Here is a 24912-nt window from a genome sequence, read left to right on the forward strand (position 1 = left end):
ATAAAATGCAATTTAAGTTTCACTCTTTATTTTATTTTAAGCATGAGCTAACAACATAATACAGTAGGCTAAATCATACGTATTTCCAACAAACATGTTGTCTAATTCAGCTTCTGCCCTGCTGTTCAGTTATCAGAGTGCTAACTTAAACATAAACATAGGTACTATGTACATTAACACATGTTTTTATAGATTTAGATTTTCTCTGCCTGCTCCTAATCCAAATTAGATTTTTGTACTGTTTTTTTAAACTGGAACATGCTTGGATTTTGATTCAATCCTGGACTCAATCCATCCTCTAATTCTACTCTACGTCCAAAGTACAAGAACTTTTCAGAGTTCTGACAGCAGGCTGCAAATGGATCTAAATGAGAAATAGAGTCTGGTATCATCTTAAGATTAACCAATACAACGATCTAAGCATAAAAATGATAAATCAGAGACTGAAGTTGCTTTGGTTTCTAGTAATGATGCACTTCATCCAGACTCATTTACAGATTTTTTAATACAACAATCAAATGCTGCAATAGAATATTTTACAGTTTTCATATAAACCAGAAAAATGTTTCAAGACCACAGAGTTTTTCATCTGGTATCACCTGCTCAGAGGAGGAAACTTAATGTTCCGTATTTACAGACAGCTGCTGTTTCACATCAGCCACATCTGCATAAAATATTTTATTAAACTAACATAATTCAAAGTTAGATTATAACAGTCTTGTTCAGTGTATTAGAACTTAGTCTATTCTTATTTTAATATAAATATTCACACATACCGTGTGTTACTCTGCAGCTCCTTTAGTCTGCATTTCCAGTGTTTTATGGAACATAAATATTTATGGTCAGAATATTAACTATGAATGTGGACGATTGTAAGAGCTAATGCCCCATCTTTTCTTCTAACCCACACTTTGCTTCCTACTCATGTATAATCAGTATAAATATATTTAAATGGAGGTGGTGTTCACTCTTACAGGAATCGGCCATCATGACTCCAAAACACAATTTTAGAGAAGTCATTATGTTTATATAAAATGATGATTAGTCTTATTTTTGTTCAGTTTGTGTGACCTACACTCATAATTAGTGGCACAACAGTGGAGGAGAGATAATTTTCTCATTAGTGCATCAGTCTTTTTGTCTCCTTGATAATTTAATGCAAAATAAATTGTTGTCAGTTAATTAATCAGGGGTGTGTTTCCAAATCAAGTCAAGAATTCATGCAAGAAAGCACAGACTTGGTAATTTATTCAGTAAAATGCCTATTTTGGATCGAGCTCAGAGTTTACTGAGGCTGTGAAGTGTTTTGGCTCTTGTTTTGACAGACAAGATTTTCGCACCAACCCGGACTTGAAACATTTTTCTCATAACTATTTGTTTAATTTTTAACCATAAACATATGAGTTTGTTTAGAAAAGTCTGATTTTCAAAGTAAAATAATCATTACACGCATTATTTTTATCCTGAGTGCTCCCATCAGTCAAGTGCCGTGGCAACAATAAAGCATCTATAGGTTAGCCTCTAACAGTCATGAATAAAAATGGTACCTAAACATCCTCCTGGAGGAACTCCTCACAACCATCCAAGAGCAGGTGGGTGATGCACAATGCCTCCAGTCTGTCATTGTTAGGTCTAGATAAACTGACAACAGCAAACTGCGAAGACTGAAAAATGTCACAGCTGTTTTATAGCTCTGCCTTTACTACCTCGCTGTTGCTTAAATATTTTCATTTAAAAAAATTTATTTACTTCTCTCAAATTATACCCTTTCCACAACTCTTTAACTGAAAATTTGTTTAAAAAGTTACTTTGCAACTTTTTAATATTTTTAAATCCTTTTCTTGAGCCAGTTTGTGCTAAAATGACCTTTTACAGAGTTATTGAAAGGTCACCCAGCCCCATCGCCCTCTGTGGCCAGAATATTCCACTTGCAGCTTCAGAGTTGCTGGTCTGGTCTGTTGGAAGCTGACATACCTGGTGCTGCAGTCTGCTTCCAGCACATTTCCTGCATGGTTTAGAACATGAACACAGCTGATTTGTTTAATTTTGTGATGAACCACTCCTGTAGGCACTAATAAAGGCTGAAGGGTAATTTCAGCCGTAAGATTAAAGGTGTTAAAAAGACGATCTCACAGCGAGGAGATCAACACGTTCTCACACCAAGTGTTGAACCCCGGGTGATCAAGCATTTGTTTCTGACGTGTTGTGCACCAGAGTGTCGGTTTTTGATGCCCGCAGTAAAACGGATATTTTACCGACATTTAACCTCTAACCTTTTGCCATTTAACCTTCCCCTCACCCCCATCCTAACCTTAACCCTGATGCTCATCTAAACTTCCTGTTAACCATGTTGAAGTGTGACGTTACAACTAGAAACAAAGTTTTCAAAGTGCAAGAGGGTTAAAGTTAGAATGGGGGTGAGGGGAAGGTTAAAAAGCGAGAGGGTAAAGGCCAGAATTCGGTCTATAACGTTTACTAACAATCACAGATAACTCTGGATCATGATTGTCTGTGCATTAATTCAAAAGTCTGTGCTTATTGTCTGAAAACACAATTATCTGTGTGACCTTCCTGTATATACACCCTGCAGGGCTCTCAGATCCTTTGGAAGTGGTCAGCTAGCAGAAACTCAACTCAGAACCAAGATGCTTTTAGTCACTATGCTGCACACAGAATTAGCTTCCTCATACCTTAAATGTGCCCCAAATAGTAACTTTTAAATCAAAATTAAAAACCTTCATGTATTCATCAGCCTTTGAATCTATGTTTGTCATGCTGCACTTTCTGCACTGTAAATGCTCGTCTTTTGACTATGCCTTTAATCTGTTAGTTGAATCTTTGTTTGGTTTATTGTGTTTGTTGCTTTTGCTTCTGTAAAGCACTTTGAATTGCCTTTGTGTTTGAAATGTGCCATACAAATAAAGCTGCCTTGTCTACAAAGGAGGATTTGATTTTTGCAATTTGAAATTCACCATCTGTACTTTCAGGTGTTTTCTAACAAACTACAATGGGCTGTCACTTAAACCAGTGGTTCCCAACCTGGGGCTAGTAACCCCCATGGTGGGCCCTACAAGATCCCAGGAAATCCCCTCGAAAAAGTATGTGCTGACATTGTGAGGTTACCAAGATTATATTTGCAAAAATTATATTCATAAAATATTAATAACACATAGTATAATCATAAGTCATCATATACTTCCTGTGGTGTTAGCCACCCCCGCTCGCTGCCACCACCCGAATACTTTAAAAAAAAATCGGGGAAACGCCGGATGTGTACTCACCAAGCAAATACTTATCAGATTGTCAGATTTTATGCTTTTCCTCCCAGCCATAAAAATCTTTTTCTTTTAGACAAATATTTTTCAGCCGTTACCAGTTGCTTGTTCAAATAGCGTCTGGCTCTGGACTCTGGTTGGTTCTTTTCTCATCTGTTCAATTTGCTGATTGGTTGTTTTTTCTGTTCCTCTCATTGTTGCTGTTTTCTAATTGAATTTTCGTTAGTGTTTTATTTTCATTGTCATAGTTTATTTGTCAATATAAATGTTGATCAATATTTATCAAAAATGTGTCTTTATAGACGTATATTTTTTAGTTTTCATTTTGTTTGAAAAAATGCATTAATCACAAAAAAAGAAAATATTTTGTCTACAGAATTAACACGGATAAGTAAGGTAATATGGTAAGTGTCATCTTTATATATTAATATGCACATACAAAGCCAGGCCAAAAAAGTCACCACCCAAAAAAAAAGGTCACACTTATATTTTGTTGGAACACCTTTAGCTCTGATTTTGGCACACATTTGCCACAGGCTTGTACAGTAGGCACTAGGCATGATGGGTGCATCACTTCATCAGCCTCTCTTCTTACCCTGATGCACCATCATTCTAGAACAGGGTCCACCTGGACTCAGGCAAGTTATTAATAATGCATCAGACAGTTCTTAACCAAGTTTTAGTCATTTCTGAAATCTTAGATTTTTCTATCCTTGATACCAATGATTTGACCCTTTTCACACAGACTAACATTGTTTCCACAACCAGCAGATCTGTCTTTCCACACAGTTGTTTAAGAAATGAGAAACAACTCATTGCACCATTTAGGGTTAAAGAACTTGTTGCCAGCTGACAGATAATCGCCCATGTAGTCATTATGGAGGCTCCTACCTATTTGATTAGTTAAAACCAGGTGGTGATTTTTTTTGGGCTGGGCATTGTAAATTTACATGACTTGTCCTTGCAAGTTCTGTTTACTTCTGTTTACCTCCACTTCTTCTTTCCATCATGGGAGAAGAAGTGGAGGTGGTTGAGGAATACAAATACCTTGGAGTTCACCTGGACAACAGACTGGACTGGAGAAAGAACAGCCAAGCTGTTTACAAGAAGGGACACAGCAGACTGCACTTCTTGAGAACGCTTAGGTCCTTTAATGTCTGTAGCAAGATGCTGCAGATCTTCTACAAGTCTGTTGTTGAGAGTGTAATCTCTTCAGCCATCGTCTGTTGGGGTAGTAGCATCAGAAGCAGGGACCTGAAAAGGCTCGACAGCCTAATAACAAAGGCTGGTTCTGTTCTGGGGACGACTGTGGAACCACTGGAGGAGATAATGCAAAGAAGGATTCTCCAGAGAATCAAGAAAATGATGGACAACCCTGAGCATTCTCTTCACAAGACTGTCCGACAACGGAAGACTGTCTTCAGTCAGAGGCTTCTTCAGTTTCGCTGCAACACTGACCGCTACTGGAGATCCTTCCTGCCAACAGCCATTGTAATATACAATAACTCTTTGATGACTTGATTATCATTATTATTCTGAGCTACTACAGCAATCAATTTCCCTCTGGGATTAATAAAGAATTTTTGAATTTGAATTGAATTACTTCCCATATGAAGCGTTTAATTGGGGAGCAAGCATTCTATGTGACTGCTTCCCACTGCTGGCAAAAGTCTATCCTCATCTCACTGCAGTTAGCATCTAATGTGCCTACTTCAGCACTTGCCTTTCCACTACAAGATCATTAAAGCGCCATGCCATTCATCATTTCTGATTCACTCTTATTAAGAAGGAAAAAAGGATCCGACCCGAGTCTCCTTTTCCTTAGCCTAATACACACCCATTTCAATGTCACCCACTGCTGAAAGTAGGGGGGGGGGGGGGGGGTTGAATGAGCCGGATGTAAATAAGAAACAACTGTGGGCATTTCTTCTTACCTTGCACTTAGCCTGCCAAAACCAGACTGATGGGTTGTTCATCTTTTAGTAAAATGCAGATTCATACCGTGTAAGTGCAGCAGCACAGCATAGTCTCATATTAACACTTTAGGATGATTCAGATCCAGAACAGGACATGGTTCTTTGATATGCATCCATCAGTGATGTTGAGCGGATGCAGGCTGGTTTATTTAACATTGCATCAAGCTTTAAATCTACTTTGTGTTCAGAGGCGGATTTAGCGTCAAGCTAAGGTAAGTGATTTAGAACTCAAGACTATTTCCCTCATCTAATACCTAATAAACTCGCAGCATGAATTTTTATTTCAGTTAAATATCTCAGGTTAAATGCGTTTCATGAAAAACAATATAAGAAAAATTAAAATGCAGCATTAAAAAAAATGCAGCTTCCTGCTCCTAATTAGAACGCTGGACGCTAAGGCCTCTGTGTGCTAACGAACAGCTGCAGTTGTTTAGACAATGAAGTCAAAAGCAGAAAAAATGGAAGAGAGTAGAGGGTTTTTGACATTTTTTTCACTTCAGCAAACTGAAACACAAACCCGAACAAGGAGCTGTGGGTAGATATTGCTAGAAAAAGCCAAAACATCAAAATATTGAAAAATATTGTAACTTTAATGTAGCCTTATCCAGTATTGATGTGTGCCGAGTTAAAATCCATTTCAGTTAAAGGAGATGTCTGAGGTTTTTGTTTTTTTGACGGCACCATCTAGTGGCTATCAACATATTGTTTTCACTTCCGTATTTACGGCAGAAAGCAACGCCTCTTGTTTATGAACGTGCTCCTTTAGCCAACAAAACAAAGCTAAAACACATTTTTTTATAATTAATATGCTAATGTTATGTTGTGTTTTCATAACCGAGGTACTTCCTTTAACACTCGAGCACGCTCTGCGATTGACATCTGTACGTAAGATGGTAGTCTAACGCTATTGGTTAACGCTGACAGGCGCTCGGTTCATATTGCATGAAGCTCTATGGGACAGGGGTCGGGCTTAGCGAAACAAAAATGCATCGTCTACATTAAATCACAGCACATGATATGACATTCACTTTTATGGACTTCTGACAAATCATACATGATCCTGAAAGGGGAAAAGTCCAGATAGCAGCTTTAAGATTATAGCTACATCTCTGATGAGATGCATGATTGGCCCTGTGTAACGTGATGAAGGAACCATTCCTCCCCTCTAACAGCTGTTCTGTTTGCACAGTGTTAGTGTGCATGGAACAGCCTCAATGTCATGCATTCACTTCTAATGTTTACATTCCAGCAATGAAGACAGAAGAACAAATAATGAACTCTTTTCTTTTAATTAATCAAAGAACTCTATTTTAATAAAGCTAATCAAAACAACTGTTAGTCAATAATAACCATGAGACGCTATCTGTGCCGTTCTACATTACCCGTCAGTGTATGAATGTGTGTGAATGTTTTTAGTGTTTGTTTTGTTGACTAAACCCTCATGTTGTTTTTACTGGTGATCACAAATCAAAGCTGATCACCAGGACATGTGGGGTCCCCCAAGGCTCAATTCTTAGACCACTGCTCTTTAATCTCTACATGCTCCACCTGAGTCAGGTCACACACAATAACAACAATGTCTATCATAGTTAAGCTAGATGTAACTTGCTCTATCACTTAGGGACTGTGGTCCCCTAGACTCACTCTGTCAGTGTTTGGAACAAGTTAATGACTGGATGCAGTCCAAATCCTTCAGTTAAACAAAGACAAGACAGAAGTTATTGTCTTTGGAAATAAGGATAGGATGGAGGCTATTGCTCAGCTTGTCTCCAGAGAATAAAGACAAAGACTCAAGTTGGAAAGCTTGGTGTCATAATGGATTCAGACCTGAGCCTGTGCAAAAGAAACATGTGCAAATAAATGATAAATGACTTGCACTTGTACAGCACCTTTCTGAATGCGAAGACCCTAAAGTAGTGATGGGAACTCCGGCTTTTAAGAGAACCGGTTCTTACGGCTCGGCTCACTAACATGAATCGGCTCTTGTCTCTCAAACGGCTCCTCACATGTTTTTGTTTATGTTAATTTATCACCGGAAATTATGTAAAATGTGTGTGAAATTATTGACCAATCTACAAGCTTACATGAAATCATCTTCTTATTATTTAAAGGGAGACAAGGCAGTTTTGGCTTGTTTTTAGCACCTCTAGCTTCTCGCTGTGTGAAACGTCTCCTCAACCGTCATTAGCGTCTTAGTGTCTACAGGAGTGAATCATCACTAAATCAAACAAATCAGCTGTATTCATCATCTAAAACATGCAGAGAATGTGCTGGAAGTAGACTGAAGCTCTAGGTATGTCAGCAAGTGTGATATTCTGGCTATGGGGAAGGTGGGGTCTGAGTGACTATTCATTAACCTGTAAAAAGTCATTTTAGCACATATTGGCTTAAGAAAAATATTTAAAAATATGAAAAAGTTGTGTAACATCCCTTTAAATAACCTAACTAGCCAACACGAAACAGAGTGCAACAAAACTCATTTTAAATAACAAAAATAAACTCTGTACATAAAATATTTAGACTTAACTATTTACAGGTAAACAACTTAGAAAAGCTAAGATAATCACACAGGAACATTTGTAGAGCCTGCTTGAAAATATATTTTTGCTTTTCCTTTGAATTGTCAATAAAATGTGTCCAAATCTGGCTGCAGGTCCTGCCATCACACATGTCCTCACCTTTCTGCACCGTGGTTTATTTTCTCCCCTTTCACCCCCTCCTCCTCCCGCTGCTCTGTGTGTTTACACCAGTACCTGTCTGTATGCCCCGCTCCTCCTCTCCTCCTTCTGCTCGCTGCAGACGAGGAGCAGAGCAGAGGGCTCATCGAGGAGTTGACCAATCATGTGCAGCTTAAACACAAAGAGAGAGAAAGGGAAAAAAATAACTGATTCGGCTCCTTCGAGACGGAGCCGGCATTAGTGTCCACAGACAGCTCTGAGAGCCGTTTCATTCGCGGACGACACTACGCTACAGTGTTTTACACTACTGTCAATCATTCCCTCATTCACACAGTCACACACTGATGTGGACGAGCTACATTGTAGCCACAGCTTCCCTAGGACACAATGGCAGAGACAAGGCTGATGAGCACAGGAGCCACCGGTTTAGAGCCCTGCACGGGCCTAAAATCTGAGCCCGTGTCCGGCCCGGCCCGAGGGGGTGGAGCCCCAGCCCGACCCGGTCCGAAAAGGTTTTCAGGATTCTCTGGCCTGACCCGAGCCCGACTTTTTTTTAACCAACTAAATGAAAACAAAGTGCGTCAATCCTGACCAACGTGTTGAAAGACGTGCAGGATCCGATCAATTTGTTTTTCCCTCATTTGCCGTCACGGCGATGACGGCACAGGCTCTGGTGGTAATCAAGTTAAATTTGATCTCTTTCCAACAATTTTCACAAGAAAACAGAACAGTCAAAAGCAGGGCTTGTGTTGACCGGATAGTTCCCGTATTTGACCGTTTATTTTGTCGGAGAAAGAATAGAAAGTATTACCCCGACGCATGCAGTCGAACTGACATTTTATTCATTATGCACAGCGCAGGGATCGGGATGAGTATTATGGAGTCAGCAACTGATGTTGAAAAGAAGCTGAAAAAAGGCCTTTATGACACAAAAACCAAAGCAAGGCAAGTCAGACATTTGGAGGAGTTTCTCCGATCAGGTCTCTCTTAGAAAAGCGACCTCGATCACTGCCTGATTACAGAGGAGAATAGAATATGAAACGGCCTTGATTTCATTACCCCTTTAAGCACCACACATTAGCTCCTTTATGTATTTTTTAAGAATTTTATAGTTTAAATAGCGATCAGTTATTTGAAATCACATGCGCTGATGCGTCACCCGTGATCCTGGTGACGCATCGGCGTTAAAGGGTTAAAAACTAAATGAAAACAAAGTGCGTCAATCCTGATCAATGTGTTAAAAGAAGTGCAGAATCCGATCAATTTGTTTTTCCCTCATTTACAGTCATGGAAAAACAGTTAAAAGCAGGGCTTGTGTTGACCGGACAGTTCCCATATTTGACCGTTAATTTTGACGGAGAAAGAATAGAAAGAATTACCCCGACGCATGCAGACGAACTGACATTTTATTCGTTACGCACATTGCAGATGTAGCTAAGTCACCCAAGAAAAGATTCCCATCTGAACATCAGAGCTGCTCAGCGCAGCTCGCTGTCAGCGCGTATGTGCACAGCGAGCTGAAGTTGTGGAGATTGGCTTGGAGCGCGTCGCAGAACCAGAGCGCATGCGGGAAGGTTCCTCCCACTGAAGCGAGTGTTTTCCAAACCCCGTCTCTCAGAGAGACTTGTCACTTAGAAAATGTTCCCTGATTATGAAACTTTGGCTGAATAGTGCTTGTTCCTGTCTCCAATGTGGCGACGCATCCAGGAGCCGTCTGAGGAGAAGCCCAGAATCTCACATCCTCTTCAGCTCAGAAAGCGCCTATGATTACGCACAAGCGTGACGCGTCAACCCGGTCTCACAGTAAGACTGGGTTGGGCCTGTCCAGGTTTATGCAGACAATCTTTACATAGAATTGGCATACAGATGTAAAATTAATGCAGTCAAATATAAAGCCTTTTATTTAAATATCCATTCATTATTTTACAAGCACAGAGAGCCGCATCAGATGGATCGAAGAGCCGCGGGTTGCCGACCCCTGGTATAGCCTATAAAATGACATGTTGAGGACGCAAACTCAATACATCTCTTTTATTGTGAGGTAATAATTTCTCAAGAGTTTTGCGGGTGCGGGTGGGAGTAGACATGCACGCTGCGGGTGCGGGCGGTAATGGTCAGAAATTCAGCAGGCAGGAGCGGGATGAAGAAAACTGTCCCGCGCAGGGCTCTACTGCTGCGTTTAAGTGTTTCAATTTTTTTTTATGAATTCGATTAAAAATAAAGGCACCCGGCCCGTGTCCGAGGTAATTACACAGTCGTTCGCCAGAAGCCCGGCCCTTGGGCCGTCGGGCCGGGCCGACCTGAGGGCCTAGGGCTTCAGTGCAGGGCTCCACACCGGTTCTCAGTTTTGTGCTCAACTGCATTCATTGATCGATCATTCATGAAGTCATTTGCTTGTTTGTTTTTTTTGTGAACTGAACTCATTCATATTTTGCCTGACAAAAGTTAAAGTGAGTGTTTCTTCTGACGTGTGTGAACAAGTATATGAATGTTTTATTTATTTGCTTTTATTTTTTACCAAATAATTTGGGGCTGATTGTTTCTCTTCTGGCTCTTGGAGGGTGCAGACGCTTCTTTTCCTCCGCTCCTCCATATCTTATCCTCAAGGCTGTCTTGCCTGTCTCTGGGTGCTGGGTGCACGGCTGCTTCTGCATTTTTCTGGAAACTGAAATACATTTAAATGGATCTCGTTAGCTGGTCTCTCAATGCGACTGATAAATTTTTTTCAACGATGAGAACGGAAGAAGGGGCTCCCGGATGCCCTGCCGATACAGACCCAGTTGGATACATCTTGGACTCCTGAAAACAGTGGAACTTGATTTGTTTAACTCAGCTGTCTGTGGAGGACTCTGAACATGTGTGGATATTTGTATTGTTGATGTCAGGTTTCCAGCTCATTGGCCTAGGAGGCTACCTGGCTTACTGGAAAATTAATGAGCTGTCGAGGAATATTGGCCTGATCCCGGAGCTCAGAGATGGTTTGCACCGCGCTGTGAATTCACAGACTCAAATAATTGTCGAGATGAATCGTAAGCTTGGGACTTTGGTGGAGATTCAGTCTTTGGCACAAAAGATGAATGCCATCGAGGAGAGAGTGGACGAATCAGCACAGATTGGGATAGATTAACGTCCATTACTATTGGGATTCGGAGAGGTGAGGACCAGCAGACTGCAAGACAGAGAGGAAATTATCTCTGTCTGGTCCCAAAACAATTTCTAATCAGAATCTGGCGTCCTTGAGCCTGCAAGGCTCCAACGAAAACTCCCCCCTCAGAAGATAAGTGGAATGTGTCGTTGCTATGGCAACTCAACTCTCCCTCCTTTCCCAGCCTGGGCGGGACAGCGGGAAGGCCGCTGAAGCGTCCAGGGTCACTGCAACCCTCCAACCCTAAATGCCCCCCCCCCCCCCCCCCCATCCACACTGAGGTGACATAAGCTGCTTCACCGTGACTGCAGGAGCTGAAGCTGGGATAGTCCCAACCTACCACCCCTCCTAGTGGACACTTGTGTTGTCTGAAGTCTGTTGCATATCTGTCTGAGGTGTTTTTTTTTTGTTGTTTTTTTGTTTTTTTGCTGAGCAAAGCTGCCCTCCTGCTGGAGAGTAGCTCTGAAGTGCCACTTTTTTCCCTCCACCTGAACCAATCCTCATGTTATCCTCTTATCTCTATTAAGGTAGCACGACTCAGGGTTGCGAATGACCACAGTCACCAATTCTTGTCGTGTGTCTTGCCCATGTATGTCTGATCTCTGAATTGTGTGTACTGAAACTCTAATTTCCCTCTGGGATTAATAAAGTTTCTTTGAATTTGAACCAAATCTAATTCACAAAATTTGAGAAGTTCCTTAAAAACATGAACTAGTTTGCTTTAAAATGTATGGACTGAACTTTGAGCTACTTAGTTTTTAAAACAAACTTTCCCACCACTGCCAGTCCCTCCTACCACCAGCAAGCATGGAGGGTGAAGTGTCTTACCAAAGGACACAACAACAGAATTCCCTGGAGGGAGAGAAGCTGCCCAGCTGCTAGAATTGTTTAGAAAATTAGACAGGTTTGCAAAAATCTACTTTTCTCCATCAAAAGACACAATCTTTTGATTCATCTGGGTCTCTGACTGTTCTAAACCACCTTTTTAGTCCATTGTAATGACAGCTGACACTTTCTCAAAAGGGTATTCTTGTCAGAGTCTAACTTTGGAAAATAACTGCATTCAATGACTGAAGAATATTTTAAAAGGAAATGAAAAAAAATACTAGATTAATGTGTTTTCTGCTCCACCTGAATTAGAATTAAGTTTTAATTTCCAGATTTCTACTCATTTTCATTGACACACACACACACACACACACACACACACACACACACACACACACACACACACACACACACACACACACACACACACACACACACACACACACACACACACACACACACACACACACACACACACACACACACACACACACACACACACACACACACACACACACACACACACACACACACACACACACACACACACACACACACACCTCTCGGGCTGCTAAGAGATGCAGAGCCAAGTCTGTCATAAAAGAGCAGCTCCACAGGCCTCCACGAGTCATGAAGATCTCTGCCCTCAACACTCACTGGTGACAAATAACGTCTCGTCTTGCCCTCCCTGTGTGTCTCTTCTTATTCCTTATTCTCTGTGACTGAACACAGCGCGCCTCTCTCCAGTGCTGAGATCAATAGAAACAGCCGTTTGTTTCCTGAACTCATGTCTCTGTGTTTTAATCCCACACAGCTTTTGTCTTTATGCTTCTTTTTGTTGCAGCATTTATTTCTCAAACCTTTGTTGGTGTCAAAAAATGCTTTGAGCATCCAAAAGTTATCAGACAAAGCAGCTTAGCCCAGTTTTAATAAAAGTCTCATGCACTTACATGACATGACGAGTTATGTTTACGTTTATTTATTTGGCTGACGCTTTTATCCAAAGCGACTTACAATTTATAACCTGTAGGGCATGTTGTGATCTGTGGGGGAAACCGGAGTACCCGGAGGAAACCCACGCATGCATGGGGAGAACACGCAACTCCACACAGAAAGGCCGCAGCAGAGTTTCGAACCTGCAACCTTCGTGCTGCGAGGCAACAGTTCTAACCACTGTTCCACCATGCAGCGCTTGAGTTAGAAAAGGGGAGGAAAAAAACTAATTATTAATCCATGAAAGCATCTGATGGCATATCTCCAGGTACTACTTAATATCCAATTAATCAAACATGTGTCCCTCCTGCAATGACAATGGAGCTAATCTATGCTGATGGGAGAGCGTGTCCCCTGGTCTCTATCAAGGCCGTTAAAGTCTCATCTGCAGTGGTTTGCCCTAATTCAACTTGACACTTACAGTGAAATATCTTAAACCATCATTGATCTGAGGAAGACGCCACCCTCGTCAGTGCAGGCACAGACAACCCAAGGGTACAGAAAATCAGACTTAAAAGAGAATGAAAAAGCAAGAGAAACAGGGACAGACCTGAGAGCGGTGAAACAGTAAAGATGGCTTAGACATGAGAAAACTGAAGGTGAGATTAAAGGAGGAAATGGAGGGAAAGGAACAGAGCAAAGGTGTAGGGGGCTGAATGAAGGGATCAAAGCACTGCAGACGAGTGGAAGGGAGAGGCGGTGATAACAGAGTGGAAAAGAGGGACTAGACTCAAGACCGGGGTGGGTCCAGGTCCCTCGGGGGTTTGCTGCATCCCTGCGAACACTCGTGCACTACCCAACTGCTCGTAATCAACTTAAGTGATCAAACCTGCTCCTCGCTCGTCTCTTCAAAGCCTCGGTTCAGATCCAGCTGCTGCAACAAATGTTCTCCCAATAATATATACTGTATAAGAAAGATCTGAGCCAATTCCAGATTTTATAAAGTTTTTAAATTACACAAAAAATATTCTAATATTGGTATGTTCTTGGACACGTTGTACATTGTACAAGAGGACAGCAGGGTAAAAATGAGACATTCTTAGCAGCTAATCCTGACTTCTGGACAGAAACTTAAGATTAAATTTAAACAGAGGTAGCAGAAAATTTGAAACATCACACCATTTCTCTCTAATAACAGCATAAACATAACCCTCCATGTGTATAACACTAGCCATTTGTTAGATGTGGCAGAAGCGTAAAATAAAATAAAAAAAAAGTTTAGACAGCAAAAAACAAAAGGGATGATCGAAGGCAGCTTTAGTGGCTACGACAAGATTCTGTAAAAGTCTGCTTTTGCTTCCTCACCAGACTTTTATAATAATAATAACAATAATAATAATAATAGTAACGTAGAGAGATTGTTGAAGTCTGACTGCAAAAGACAAGGGTCCCAACAAGTTACTATTGGTTGTCAGGGTCCATCACTATGCATCCATCACCTCAAAAACAGCCAAACTCAACCTTTTCTCTCCCAACCTGATGCTGAGAGGCGGATCCATGTCTTTGTTTCATGCAGGCTGGACTATGCTGTAATGCCCTCCTTGATCTCTGGTGGATGCCTGCACATCCAGAATTGTGCTGCCAGGATCCTGACAAGGGGTCTCAAGTATGATCACACACCAGTTTGTTTACCAATCTGCCAATTCAGTATAAACTCTGCCTCTTTTCTCATCAGTGCATCCCTGGAAATGATCCTGCCTATCTTAAAGAGCTCCTTACTCCACGCATCACCTCAAGAAATCTCCGCTCCAACGACTCCCAATCCCTTCAACAGCCCTGGACCAAACTTCGCACCATGGGACACCGGGCCTGTCAAGCTGCTGCTCCATGTTTGTGGAACGCTCTCCCAGAATTACTGAGAGCATCACAGTGTGGAGTGTTTAAAAAAAAAAACAGCTGAAAACACTATTAGTCAAGCGGGCATTTTTAATTATTTCCTACTGTTTAACTTGTTTAGTTTTGTATGTATTAATGTTTGCTTTGGTTTTTAGATGACTTGAAGTCTGCTGTAGCACTTTGAGATTTCAGCGAAATATAAAGTACATTACAAATAAAATGTATTATTGTTGTTTTGGGTCTGTGGCACCTCTAACCAGCCTGTAGATTGGCCAAACTGGCCAGACTTGAAGCATCACTGAAAAACAGCCAAGCTTACTGCCAATTATCATCCACAAGAGTCAGTAATCCCTATGGATGAAGCTCCATTCTCGGTGTCAGATCGTATCTATACCAATAAACTCACTGGTAATTTACCACAGGGATGAAACTCAAACCTTTCCTGGATGAGGGTCTGAGAGGACACATCAGAAGATCGCAGACAGCAATGGCCTTGTCCTGAGGGACGGGGACACCAGATGCCACAGCATCACACTTGTTGCACTGCAAAGAAATGCATCAGTGCATCTGAGCTGGTAACGCACTTTAGTAAAGGATTCCATAAGAAATCAGTCATTACACTGAACCATTATATGGGTTTAAATCGATGTGCCCAGAAGTAACAGCACGGTGATGCCCATCTCAAACTTCTCTGCAGTTTCGGGTAAAAAGCGAAACGAGTGTTTTCTGATCAGACAACTCTTTTACAGCCTCATACAGACAAATCAATGCTGCAAATCTCTTTGGTCATCCATTATTAAAAATGTTCCAGGCATTCATGAGAGCAGGCTGTGAGTGATGCTAAATAGATTACTCGTGAGTCCCAAAAGCAGGTCCTACCTGGATGATGAGGTGGGTTTTTGGATGAAACTGACGTTGCAGGAGCAAAGGACAATGTGATGGATGGAGAAGCTGTGTCTGGAAATCTACTTCACCCTTCCGCGTTTTAGGGTGGCATTCATCTCACCTCATCTCTTTGAGTTTTTAAAAAGGCAGCGAAGCATAAAAAGTCCTGATATAACAACTGTTGCAAATGCATAAACTAAAGACCACGAATCAATGGAGTCATCTTGATTAGAGTGCTAGAAGTGACTCGGCTTTTTTACATCATCAGACTCTCATCAGAGAGCAGGTGCCGTCCATCTGGAACAATCCCCACAGAGAAAGCTGCTGCGAGCGCCTGACAGCCCAGAAACGCACAAAGTCAGAAAACCGCCACGTTTCTTACAGTGAACTGAGTCTTACCTGCGCCGCTAAAGAACGAGGGTTCATCTCTGTTTCTTTCATCACATGCAGATGTTTGGATCACCAGTGTCGAGGAAAACTGTCCAGCTGCTCCTATCAGATATTCCTAGAGAGGAGGAGGCGCTCCGCTCGCGTGCGTGCAGCAGATAGGTGGTGAAAGGCAGCATGCTGCACAGCTCGGAGCGCCGAGCTCTATGGGGCAGTGCAGCGCGTAAAAGTGAACACCAGATGGCGATGTTGTACACCAAATATCGGAACGGCGCTCTTAGAAAGTTAGTTAGCCACCGATTTAAACCAGGTGGACATGCATGTGAGGCACTGAGGAGATGTGGGCCTCAGAGGAACACGATAGGAGGTTTTAGAGGATTGTCTGCTCCTCCGACACACCTGTTTTTAATCAGTGGGTGATAACAGGATTCTGCAGAACACGTGGATCGCCTGTATGGTATAGCCTTGATAAATTACAGTTATCGAATAGACTTTATTGATCCCACATTGTGGAAAATTCACTTGTTACACCAGCACCAACACTTAAGAATAGTTTGAAGAAAACTAATAGCAAAAGTACATGTAGCCTATATACACATAGGCAGTTATTGTAACCTTCAACTACTGAGATGTTATGTCACTTATAACGTGACATAAAATTAATGCACATGAAAATAAATAACTTTTTCCACAATTTAACCGTTTCTATTTGTATGTTTTGCTCATAATTGACACTGTTTTGTTTTTTACTCGGCAAAAAATGTGATCACACCACCCAGATAGCTTCTGAAGGATTTGGTCAACCTTCAAATTTGCTTTGTCTCTTGCATATTTTATTGTACACAAAAAAAACACACTGGTCCTTTTGCATCATCCTAATTAATCCCAAAATTGCTAAAACTGGACTACCTGTGATGCTAAGAAGTGATAAAGCATGTTCATCACATCATCAACTTCTGCAAAAGCCTGGAAATTAAAAATAAAATCCTAAAACTTTAATAACATTCAGAATTTTAGATCTTAAAATCCAGGATTCAGTTTAACCCAAAACATGCGAGACTTCAATTCCTCAAACTGAGTCATGTTGAGTGAAAATGCAGTGTGTGTGTGTGTGAGTAATCTTCCTGAAAGCTGAAATATTTATAGTTATAATGTGAATTTAATTAACTTTCCTTCCACCCTTCAGCAAAGCCACTTTCTTGTTTTCAATAATATGATTATGACTATCAATAATATATAATTCAATAAAAACTCAAGAAATTGAACTGAACGTGTAAAAAAAACAGAATTCAGGACTCCCTGGAAAATAAATACCTCAGGAGATTTCCTGTTACAGATGTCAGACAAGTGATTAAGTTTAGATTTGTTATAAAACTACAGTCAGCGTTCAACTTTACTGTCAAACCCTGAGCAGGTTTGTACAGTCAAATCACGCCTGTAGTTTAATTTCCGTTAAAGGAGAACTGTGTGTGTGTGTGTGTGTGTGTGTGTGTGTGTGTGTGTGTGTGTGTGTGTGTGTGTGTGTGTGTGTGTGTGTGTGTGTGTGTGTGTGTGTGTGCGCGCGCGCGCGCGCGCTCTGTCTTCTCGATCCCCAGTGAGTCGTGGTGGATGGCTGCTTATGCCAGGATTCTCTGGAGGTTTCCTCCTGTTAAAAGGGAGTTTTCCTCTCCACTGTCGCTGCATGCTTGCTTAGTATGAGGATTGCTGTATAGTCACTGACACTAGTCAGTGATTTCATGCAATTTGCTGGGTTCCTTATATAGGAAACATTATTTCTGATTGGCTTAATGAACTGACCTGAATTGGAATGTTTATTATGTGAAGTGCCTTGAGACGACTCTTGTCGTGATTTGGCGCTATATAAATAAACTTGAATTGAATTGAATTGAATTGGTGGACTGGGAAGGCTGCGATCCCAAGAAGCAATCCTCAGTCTCTGCCAGGAAAATATAGGTTGTTCCATAGGGACTTGTTTGTTCCCTTTGAGAAAACCTTGTTTGTCTCCTCTATTGTACTGACCCACCCACGTCTTCTCACCTTCTGCTTGTGCCCCAGGATTCCTCTACTTGGATCTCCTCCCTCAGACCGAACAATTTTAGGTTCAGACTTTTAATAAAGCCTTTTATCGTCTTTGTGTCCGGCTGTTTTCACGGGTCCTCTGCAAAAGCCATTACAGATGTTGTAGTGAAGAAAAGGAAAAGGTATGTTGAAAAAGCTAACCAATATCCAATAATCATTTCAGCATGACTGAGAAAAGGGATAATTCTAGATTTAGTTCGTCTTTTTTTTTTTTGACAGATGATTTAGCTCTATGTTGGAATTCTACAGGTAATGGAAAAGCAAACTTTCATGCAGGACTGCACATAGTGGAGAGGTTTTGATAATGTTTGTGTTTCTAAGTAATGCATGAATATTAATCTAAGTCAAAATGTACAGTCATTTGAGGTTAATAAATGTTTAGGATGAGATCTGCATTTGTCTCAGTCTTTTAGTTTAAAGCAAATCCAACAAAAGTAATCTTAAAGAAAACTTATTTTAAGTGTGAATAAACTTTTTCTTCAATGTGGAGTTCTGAGACGAGGGTGTGTAAGTGATGGAGCTTGAACAAGAAAAGATCTTTGTTCTTGGTGTGTTATTTGGATCCCCATTTGCTTTCACAGAAGTGGTTGCTAATCTTCCTGGGGTCCATTTTCAAAATACAAAATACATTTAACAATAGAAATGATTAAAACATTATAAATGATTACATTAGGATTTTAAAAGCTGTAGGGGCCAGCCAATACCATCGACAAGATCCTCCTGAACTTGCAGAGCTATCCAAAAATACCTTTCTTCTCGTTCTATCACAACTGCTAGATAGACGATAGCGGAAAACGCTTTTAATGCAATAGCCTTTTTTTATGTTCTTAAAAGAGCTCTGATTTTGGATTTCCCTAACTATCCATTTCTCTAATAGTAATTCATTTCCATATTTGTAGATTATTTGTCTAATTCACAGATCTTGTGCTATGTGAAGAAATATTCCAGGAAACCCAGCAGACCTATCAAACTGGTTTTGCCCTAAAAGGCTTCACAGCAGATGCCTTTGAGAATAAAAGAGGCTGAATATTAAATTTCCTTCCTGGTTCTTTATGCTCATACCATTTTGTAACAAATACCTGAAATTGTATGCACCATTGAAAGTTTCTAAAGGCAAAAATAAACCACTGAATCTGTTAAACAGGAAAACTGGATCTGTGTATACGTGCTTTCAGATAATAAACCACCAACAACAATACAGAACTACAGGCATGGACGTAATTTTGGGGGGGGGGGGACAGGGGGGACATGTCCCCCCCACTTTTTCCAAAGTCAAGTTTTGACCCCTGCACTTTTTACCATCTAAAAACAATATTAAGCTATATTAAATTGTCACTGGTTGAGCTCTAGGACCAAGCGGAAAACAACCGTTTGTGTTGAAGCCTGTTTCCCATTAGAACATACTGTAAAGATCCCCCCCCCCCCCCCCCCCCCCCGCATGTCCCCCCCACTTCTAAAGTGAAAATTACGTCCATGGCTACAGGAGTCACCCTGCACCACCCAGAAGACACCATGAAAGCTGTTGCAGCATTGCTGCTCCTGCTGAGCTACTTGTCTAACTGTCATGGTAGGTTTTCACTATGACATATTGAATATTTTTGCTTTTAACAGTGCAATATGTTTTACCCTTTTTTTTTTTACTGTATTCATTCACACGTTTTTCCTCTTCAGGATGGACCTGCACAGCCCCCCCACAGCAGCCTTCTGCTGCACAGATTGATGCTGGACAAGGACAAGTGGTGATGACAGACAGCTCATTAAATGTGTTCTTCCTGACTGGATCAGCTTGGTCCAAACTGGGCTCTGTTGCTTTCAAACACGTCTCAGTCGGACCTGCAGGAATCTGGGGAGTCGACTCCTCAAACAAGATCTACAAGTTTGTAGATGGAGAATTCATTCCTATCAGCGGTGAGTGAATATGCAAAACGATAATACAAGTTAAGCTGTGCAAAGTAAACATCTTATAAGTTTTGGTGAGTTTCTGTTTTGTTTTTTGTCTCAAGGTCTGGATTTACAGCAGGTGGATGCTGGAGGTAGTGGTCAGATAGTGGGAGTGACCAGCTCAAACACTATCCACTGTCTGCAGAGTAACGCTGCTTCAGCCTATCAGCACCTTGATTTTGTGAGCTGGCGATACTTTGATGGACAGTTGAAGTATTTCAGCTGTGGTCCAAATGGATGCTGGGGAGTAAACTCAGCTGATAACATCTATGTTACAGTAAGCTCCTCCCTTTTTCCCTCTGGCAGCATTGCCATCTTCACTGATTTCTGATCTCATACCAACTTTTCTGTTTTTTTAGAAAATTACTCCGATTTCCTGTGACAAAACTGGTTGGACACAGGTGCAAGGATCTGCAAAAATGGTTGAAGTTGGGACTGATGGGAGCGTCTTTGTAGTCAATGCAGGTGGCAGTGTCTACCAACGGTAAATCTAATCTGAAATGTCTGTGGCTCTCACTGTCTTCAGCTAGGGAATCTAACATTAAATAATTTCAACATTAAATGTAGCATTCTTTAACTGCTAATCGTTTGTCCATCAACATGTTTTACATGATTGTTTTACTGCATTAGTTTATTGCTGTCAAGTCTCAAATCCAGTCTCACCTTCTCTACAGACTTGGCATCACTGATGATGCTCCACAAGGCACAGACTGGGTTCAGATCCCATTTTCATTGCCCGTCAAACATGCCAGCTATGACCTGGGACGTCTGTGGGTTGTGATGGAGATTGGTTTGATCCTGGAGTGCCAGCAATAACGTGTTGCTGTCTTTGTGGTGGCCTGATGAAATCACCCAGATTCTTCTTGGATAGCTTGAAATCTTACCTGAAATCAGCATTCTTTATTTGAGCTTTAGTCAATAATCAGGGCGGTGAAACAAATGATTGTTTTGAATGATTCTGCAAAATTATGTTAAAGGTTGACATTAGCAAAACTTTAGATCACTGTTGAAATGTGACCTAAAAATCATGTTGCTATGATGATAACATGTATCCTAACTAAATCAAGGTCATTACTGACTATTAGCTAATACTTTTAAAATGAAAAAGAAAAAGAAAAACTTTGTTGAACTGAAATAAATTTTTAAAAACTGGTAAAAGTGACATTTTCTAACAGGACTCAGTTGTTCCATTTGATCTTTTTGGTTTGTCCTACCTGTTTTATTCATCCCTACAAATTCTACTTGAAATTCTAATTTTACTTTCATTGTTTGACTTTGATCAAGACTTAAAAACCTGTTTTGTAAGAACTTTGAATGAACAATATGTACAAAAACGAACCCCAACTAACCAATTCTGATTTTGAACAATGTATTTTTCATTTCGCATATTAAAATGGAGGTAAAGAACACTATTTGCACGACCTTTGATGTATCAGCAAAAGCTGAAACTGACACAGTTGGACACTTATAACAGATGAGTGAAAATGAGTCCCTCCTCTAATCTGCCCTTAAAACCCCGTCCCTCTGAAAGTTTGATTTGAGAAATAAAATGTAATACTTTCATATTTCTGTCAGGTTCAGTGTGAGCTTCCTGTTTTTGTCTGTCAGAGGCCTATTCTAAATACTCGCACTTGCACCCTTTATTCGCGCGTTCCCGGCCATGGGGGCGAGTGCGTAGGGTGTCCCGATTCTCAAGTGCGGAAGTTGGCCATATCCCCATTGTGCAATTAATCAGCACTTCACCCAATTCCGCAGCGATGCGGACCTCGTTCAAGTGTATTACCCACAAATCATTGCTGCGGGAGAGAAGGCTCAAGCTCTTTTTCTGAAAACATATATTTTCTAATGAAATTGGTTAATTTTAGGATGATTAGTTGATGCTCTGAACATTTTAGACAAAGCAGCAATGAATGTAAATTTGTTTCAAATAAGTGTTTGGCGGTTTGCTTAAAAGTTGTTAATAAAGGTTTTTGAAAAAAGTATCACAGCAACCAAAATACCGGCATGCATTGCGATCAATGACGCAATGCTCCTCGTCTCAATTTTGAAATTATTTGCACACTTGTGTACTATGCACTCGAACCCCACTGCGCACCTTCTCCAAGTGCACTTTGCTGAAGACCGCAGGGCGCAGTGTGAGTATTGAGATAGGGCCAGAGTTGTCTTCCATGGCGGTGTGTCAAGAGTGGACCAGCTGCTTCCCATTATTCATCAGCCTGCCTGTGTATTTAGGTGCAGTCATTCTCTTCAGTGCTGGATGATTACTACTGTTTTGGGTAGTACCATTATGGTGTAGATTTAGGTTTCTCTTCTTTTTTGGAGACCTGGGATTTTCATAAAACTTTAATTCAATTCAATTCAATTCAAGTTTATTTATATAGCGCCAAATCACAACAAGAGTCGTCTCAAGGCACTTCACATAATAAACATTCCAATTCAGGTCAGTTCATTAAGCCAATCAGAAATAATGTTTCCTATATAAGGAACCCAGCAAACTGCATCAAGTCACTGACTAGTGTCAGTGACTATACAGCAATCCTCGTACTAAGCAAGCATAAAGCGACAGTGGAGAGGAAAACTCCCTTTAAACAGGAAGAAACCTCCAGAGTATCCCGGCTCAGTATAAGCAGCCATCCTCCACGACTGACTGGGGATCGAGAAGACAGAGCACGCACACGCACACACACACACACACACACACACACACACACACACACACACACACACACACACACACACACACACACACACACACACACACGTAATGTGTCTATAGTTATATTGTGATTTCTTAGTAAATATTCTATTTGGTGAAAGATAAACTTTTTTGTATTTATCCTAGTGGATCTATAATTAAACGGGTAAACTAGTAGTAGCACATCCAACGTCAAGGAAAGCAAAAATTTATCAGGAGAGGGAGAATGTTGAAGTGGTTAGCAGCAGTGTGCTAGACGATGGCCCCGTCCATGAGGCCACCACAGCTCAGCAGAACATCATTGTAGCTTCTTCTGGGGAGAAAAACACTTAGAGAGAAAATAAAGTTAACAGTTGGAATTGCAGAAAATAAAACTGTTTAAAAGCAGATTGTAGAAGAAAGCAGTAGAGTGTGAAAAGTGGTCAGTGTATCCTCCAGCAGTCTAAGCCTATAGCAGAATAACTACAGAGATAACTCTGGATAATCTATCCTATTTAGATGTAGGTATGTTGGAGTCAGGGCAAGGGAGAGCCGTCTTTACCAACTGTACACTCTACCTCCCTCTACTCCCCCACTTGTCCAGATTTAAGCTAACATCAGATTTTAACCATAGGCCCTATCAAATAAAAATGTTTTAAGCCTATTCTTAAAAGTAGACAAAGTGTCTGCCTCACGGACTAAAGCTGGGAGCTGGTTCCACAGGAGAGGAGCATGATAACTGAAAGATCTGCCTCCCATCCTAGTTCCATATGTTCCTAACCGAAGTGCTCGGTTAGGAACATATGGAACAATCAGATCACTGATGTATGATGGAGCTTGATTATTATGAGCTTTATATGTGAGAAGAAGGATCTTAAAATCTATTCTGAATTTAACAGGTAGCCAATGTAGGGAAGCTAAGACAGGAGAGATATGATCTCTCTTTTTAATTCTCATCAGAACTCTAGCTGCAGCATTTTGGACAAGCTGAAGACTTTTAACTATATTCTGTGGACTTCCTGAGAGTAATGAATTACAGTAATCCAGTCTTGATGTAATAAATGCATGAACTAGTTTTTCAGCATCACTCCTGGAAAGTATGCTTCTAATCTTAGCAATATTCCAAAGGTGGAAAAAGGAAATCCTACAAACTTGTGAAACCTGGGATTTGAATGACATGTCCTGGTCAAAGATAACACCAAGGTTCCTTACTTTGTTCTCGGAGATTAATGTAATGCCATTCAGGTCAGGTGATTGGCTAAGCAATTTCCTTTTCTGGATTTCTGGTCCAAAGATGAGAACTTCCGTCTTGTCTTGATTTAAAAGCAAAAAGTTTAGTCATACAATTTTTTATGTCCTCAAGACAAGCCTGTAATCTACCCAACCGATTAGGTTCATCAGGGTTAATGGATAAATATAACTGAGTATCGTCAGCATAACAGTGGAAGTTTATCCCATGCTGTCTAATGATTTTACCAATTGGGAGCATATATATAGTAAAAAGAATTGGTCCAAGCACTGAACCCTGTGGTACTCCGCAAGTAACCCTGGAGTATGAAGACAATTTGTCATGTACATTTACAAAATGAAATCTGTCAGACAGGTAGGATTTAAACCAGTCTAACGCTGTTCCTTTGATCCCTACAGCATGTTAAAGTCTTTCTAAAAGAACATTGTGATCAACTGTGTCAAAGTCAGTACTGAGATCTAACAAGACTATAACAGACACAAGATTCTTATCTGAGGCCATGAGAATATCATTTGTAACTCTCACTAATGCAGTTTCAGTGCTGTGATACTCTCTAAAACCAGACAGAAATTTCTCAAATGGATCATTAGTGTTTAAATGCTCACATACTTGGATGGCCACTATTTTCTCCAGGACTTTGGATAAAAATGGAAGGTTAGATATTGGTCTATAATTCATTGGGTCATCTGGATCCAGAGAAGGCTTCTTAAGTGAAGGTTTGATTACAGCAACCTTAAAATCTTGTGGTACATACCCATTTACTAAGGATAGATTGATTATATTTAGAATGGGGCAGTAACCAAAGGAAATGCATCTTTAAATAATTTGGTTGGGATTGGATCCAAAATGCAAGTTGAAGGTTTAGATGAAGCTAATATTTTTGATTACTCTGAAAGCTCAACTGGATCAAAACAGTTCAAGCACAGATGAGGTTCTACGGTCACCTCTGATGCTGCCTCACTTACT

At 40.7% G+C, this 24912-nt stretch overlaps 2 protein-coding genes across 4 annotated transcripts in view; one reads left to right on the top strand and one right to left on the bottom strand.

The window, feature by feature from the left end:
* The window catches only part of nav3 (neuron navigator 3), a 529271-nt gene extending 513056 nt beyond the window's left edge, over positions 1 to 16215 (bottom strand). For all 3 annotated transcript variants that reach the window (XM_070549274.1, XM_070549267.1, XM_070549264.1), the window contains exon 1: positions 16016 to 16215. The gene's annotated coding sequence lies outside the window, so the exon portion shown is untranslated. The remainder of the gene's footprint in view (positions 1 to 16015) is intronic.
* A 1859-nt stretch (positions 16216 to 18074) lies between these two features.
* Positions 18075 to 21588, top strand: LOC107383185 (fish-egg lectin). The gene is made up of 6 exons (XM_015955660.3): positions 18075 to 18204; positions 19566 to 19649; positions 19754 to 19990; positions 20086 to 20300; positions 20383 to 20507; positions 20698 to 21588. The coding sequence occupies exons 2-6, from the start codon at positions 19595 to 19597 to the stop codon at positions 20837 to 20839; spliced, it is 774 nt and encodes a 257-aa protein (XP_015811146.3). The 5' UTR covers positions 18075 to 18204; positions 19566 to 19594; the 3' UTR covers positions 20840 to 21588.
* Positions 21589 to 24912: the final 3324 nt, after the last annotated feature.

This window comes from Nothobranchius furzeri, chromosome 1 (assembly GCF_043380555.1).
Source record: "Nothobranchius furzeri strain GRZ-AD chromosome 1, NfurGRZ-RIMD1, whole genome shotgun sequence".
Classification (NCBI taxonomy): Eukaryota; Metazoa; Chordata; class Actinopteri; order Cyprinodontiformes; family Nothobranchiidae; genus Nothobranchius; species Nothobranchius furzeri.

Coding starts and splice junctions, on each gene's coding strand:
- LOC107383185 (XM_015955660.3), top strand. CDS start 19,595: ATGAAAGCTGTTGCAGCATTGCTGCTCCTGCTGAGCTACTTGTCTAAC. Junction 20,301..20,382: donor CTGATAACATCTATGTTACA/GTAAGCTCCTCC, acceptor CTGTTTTTTTAG/AAAATTACTCCGATTTCCTG. Junction 20,508..20,697: donor GGTGGCAGTGTCTACCAACG/GTAAATCTAATC, acceptor CCTTCTCTACAG/ACTTGGCATCACTGATGATG.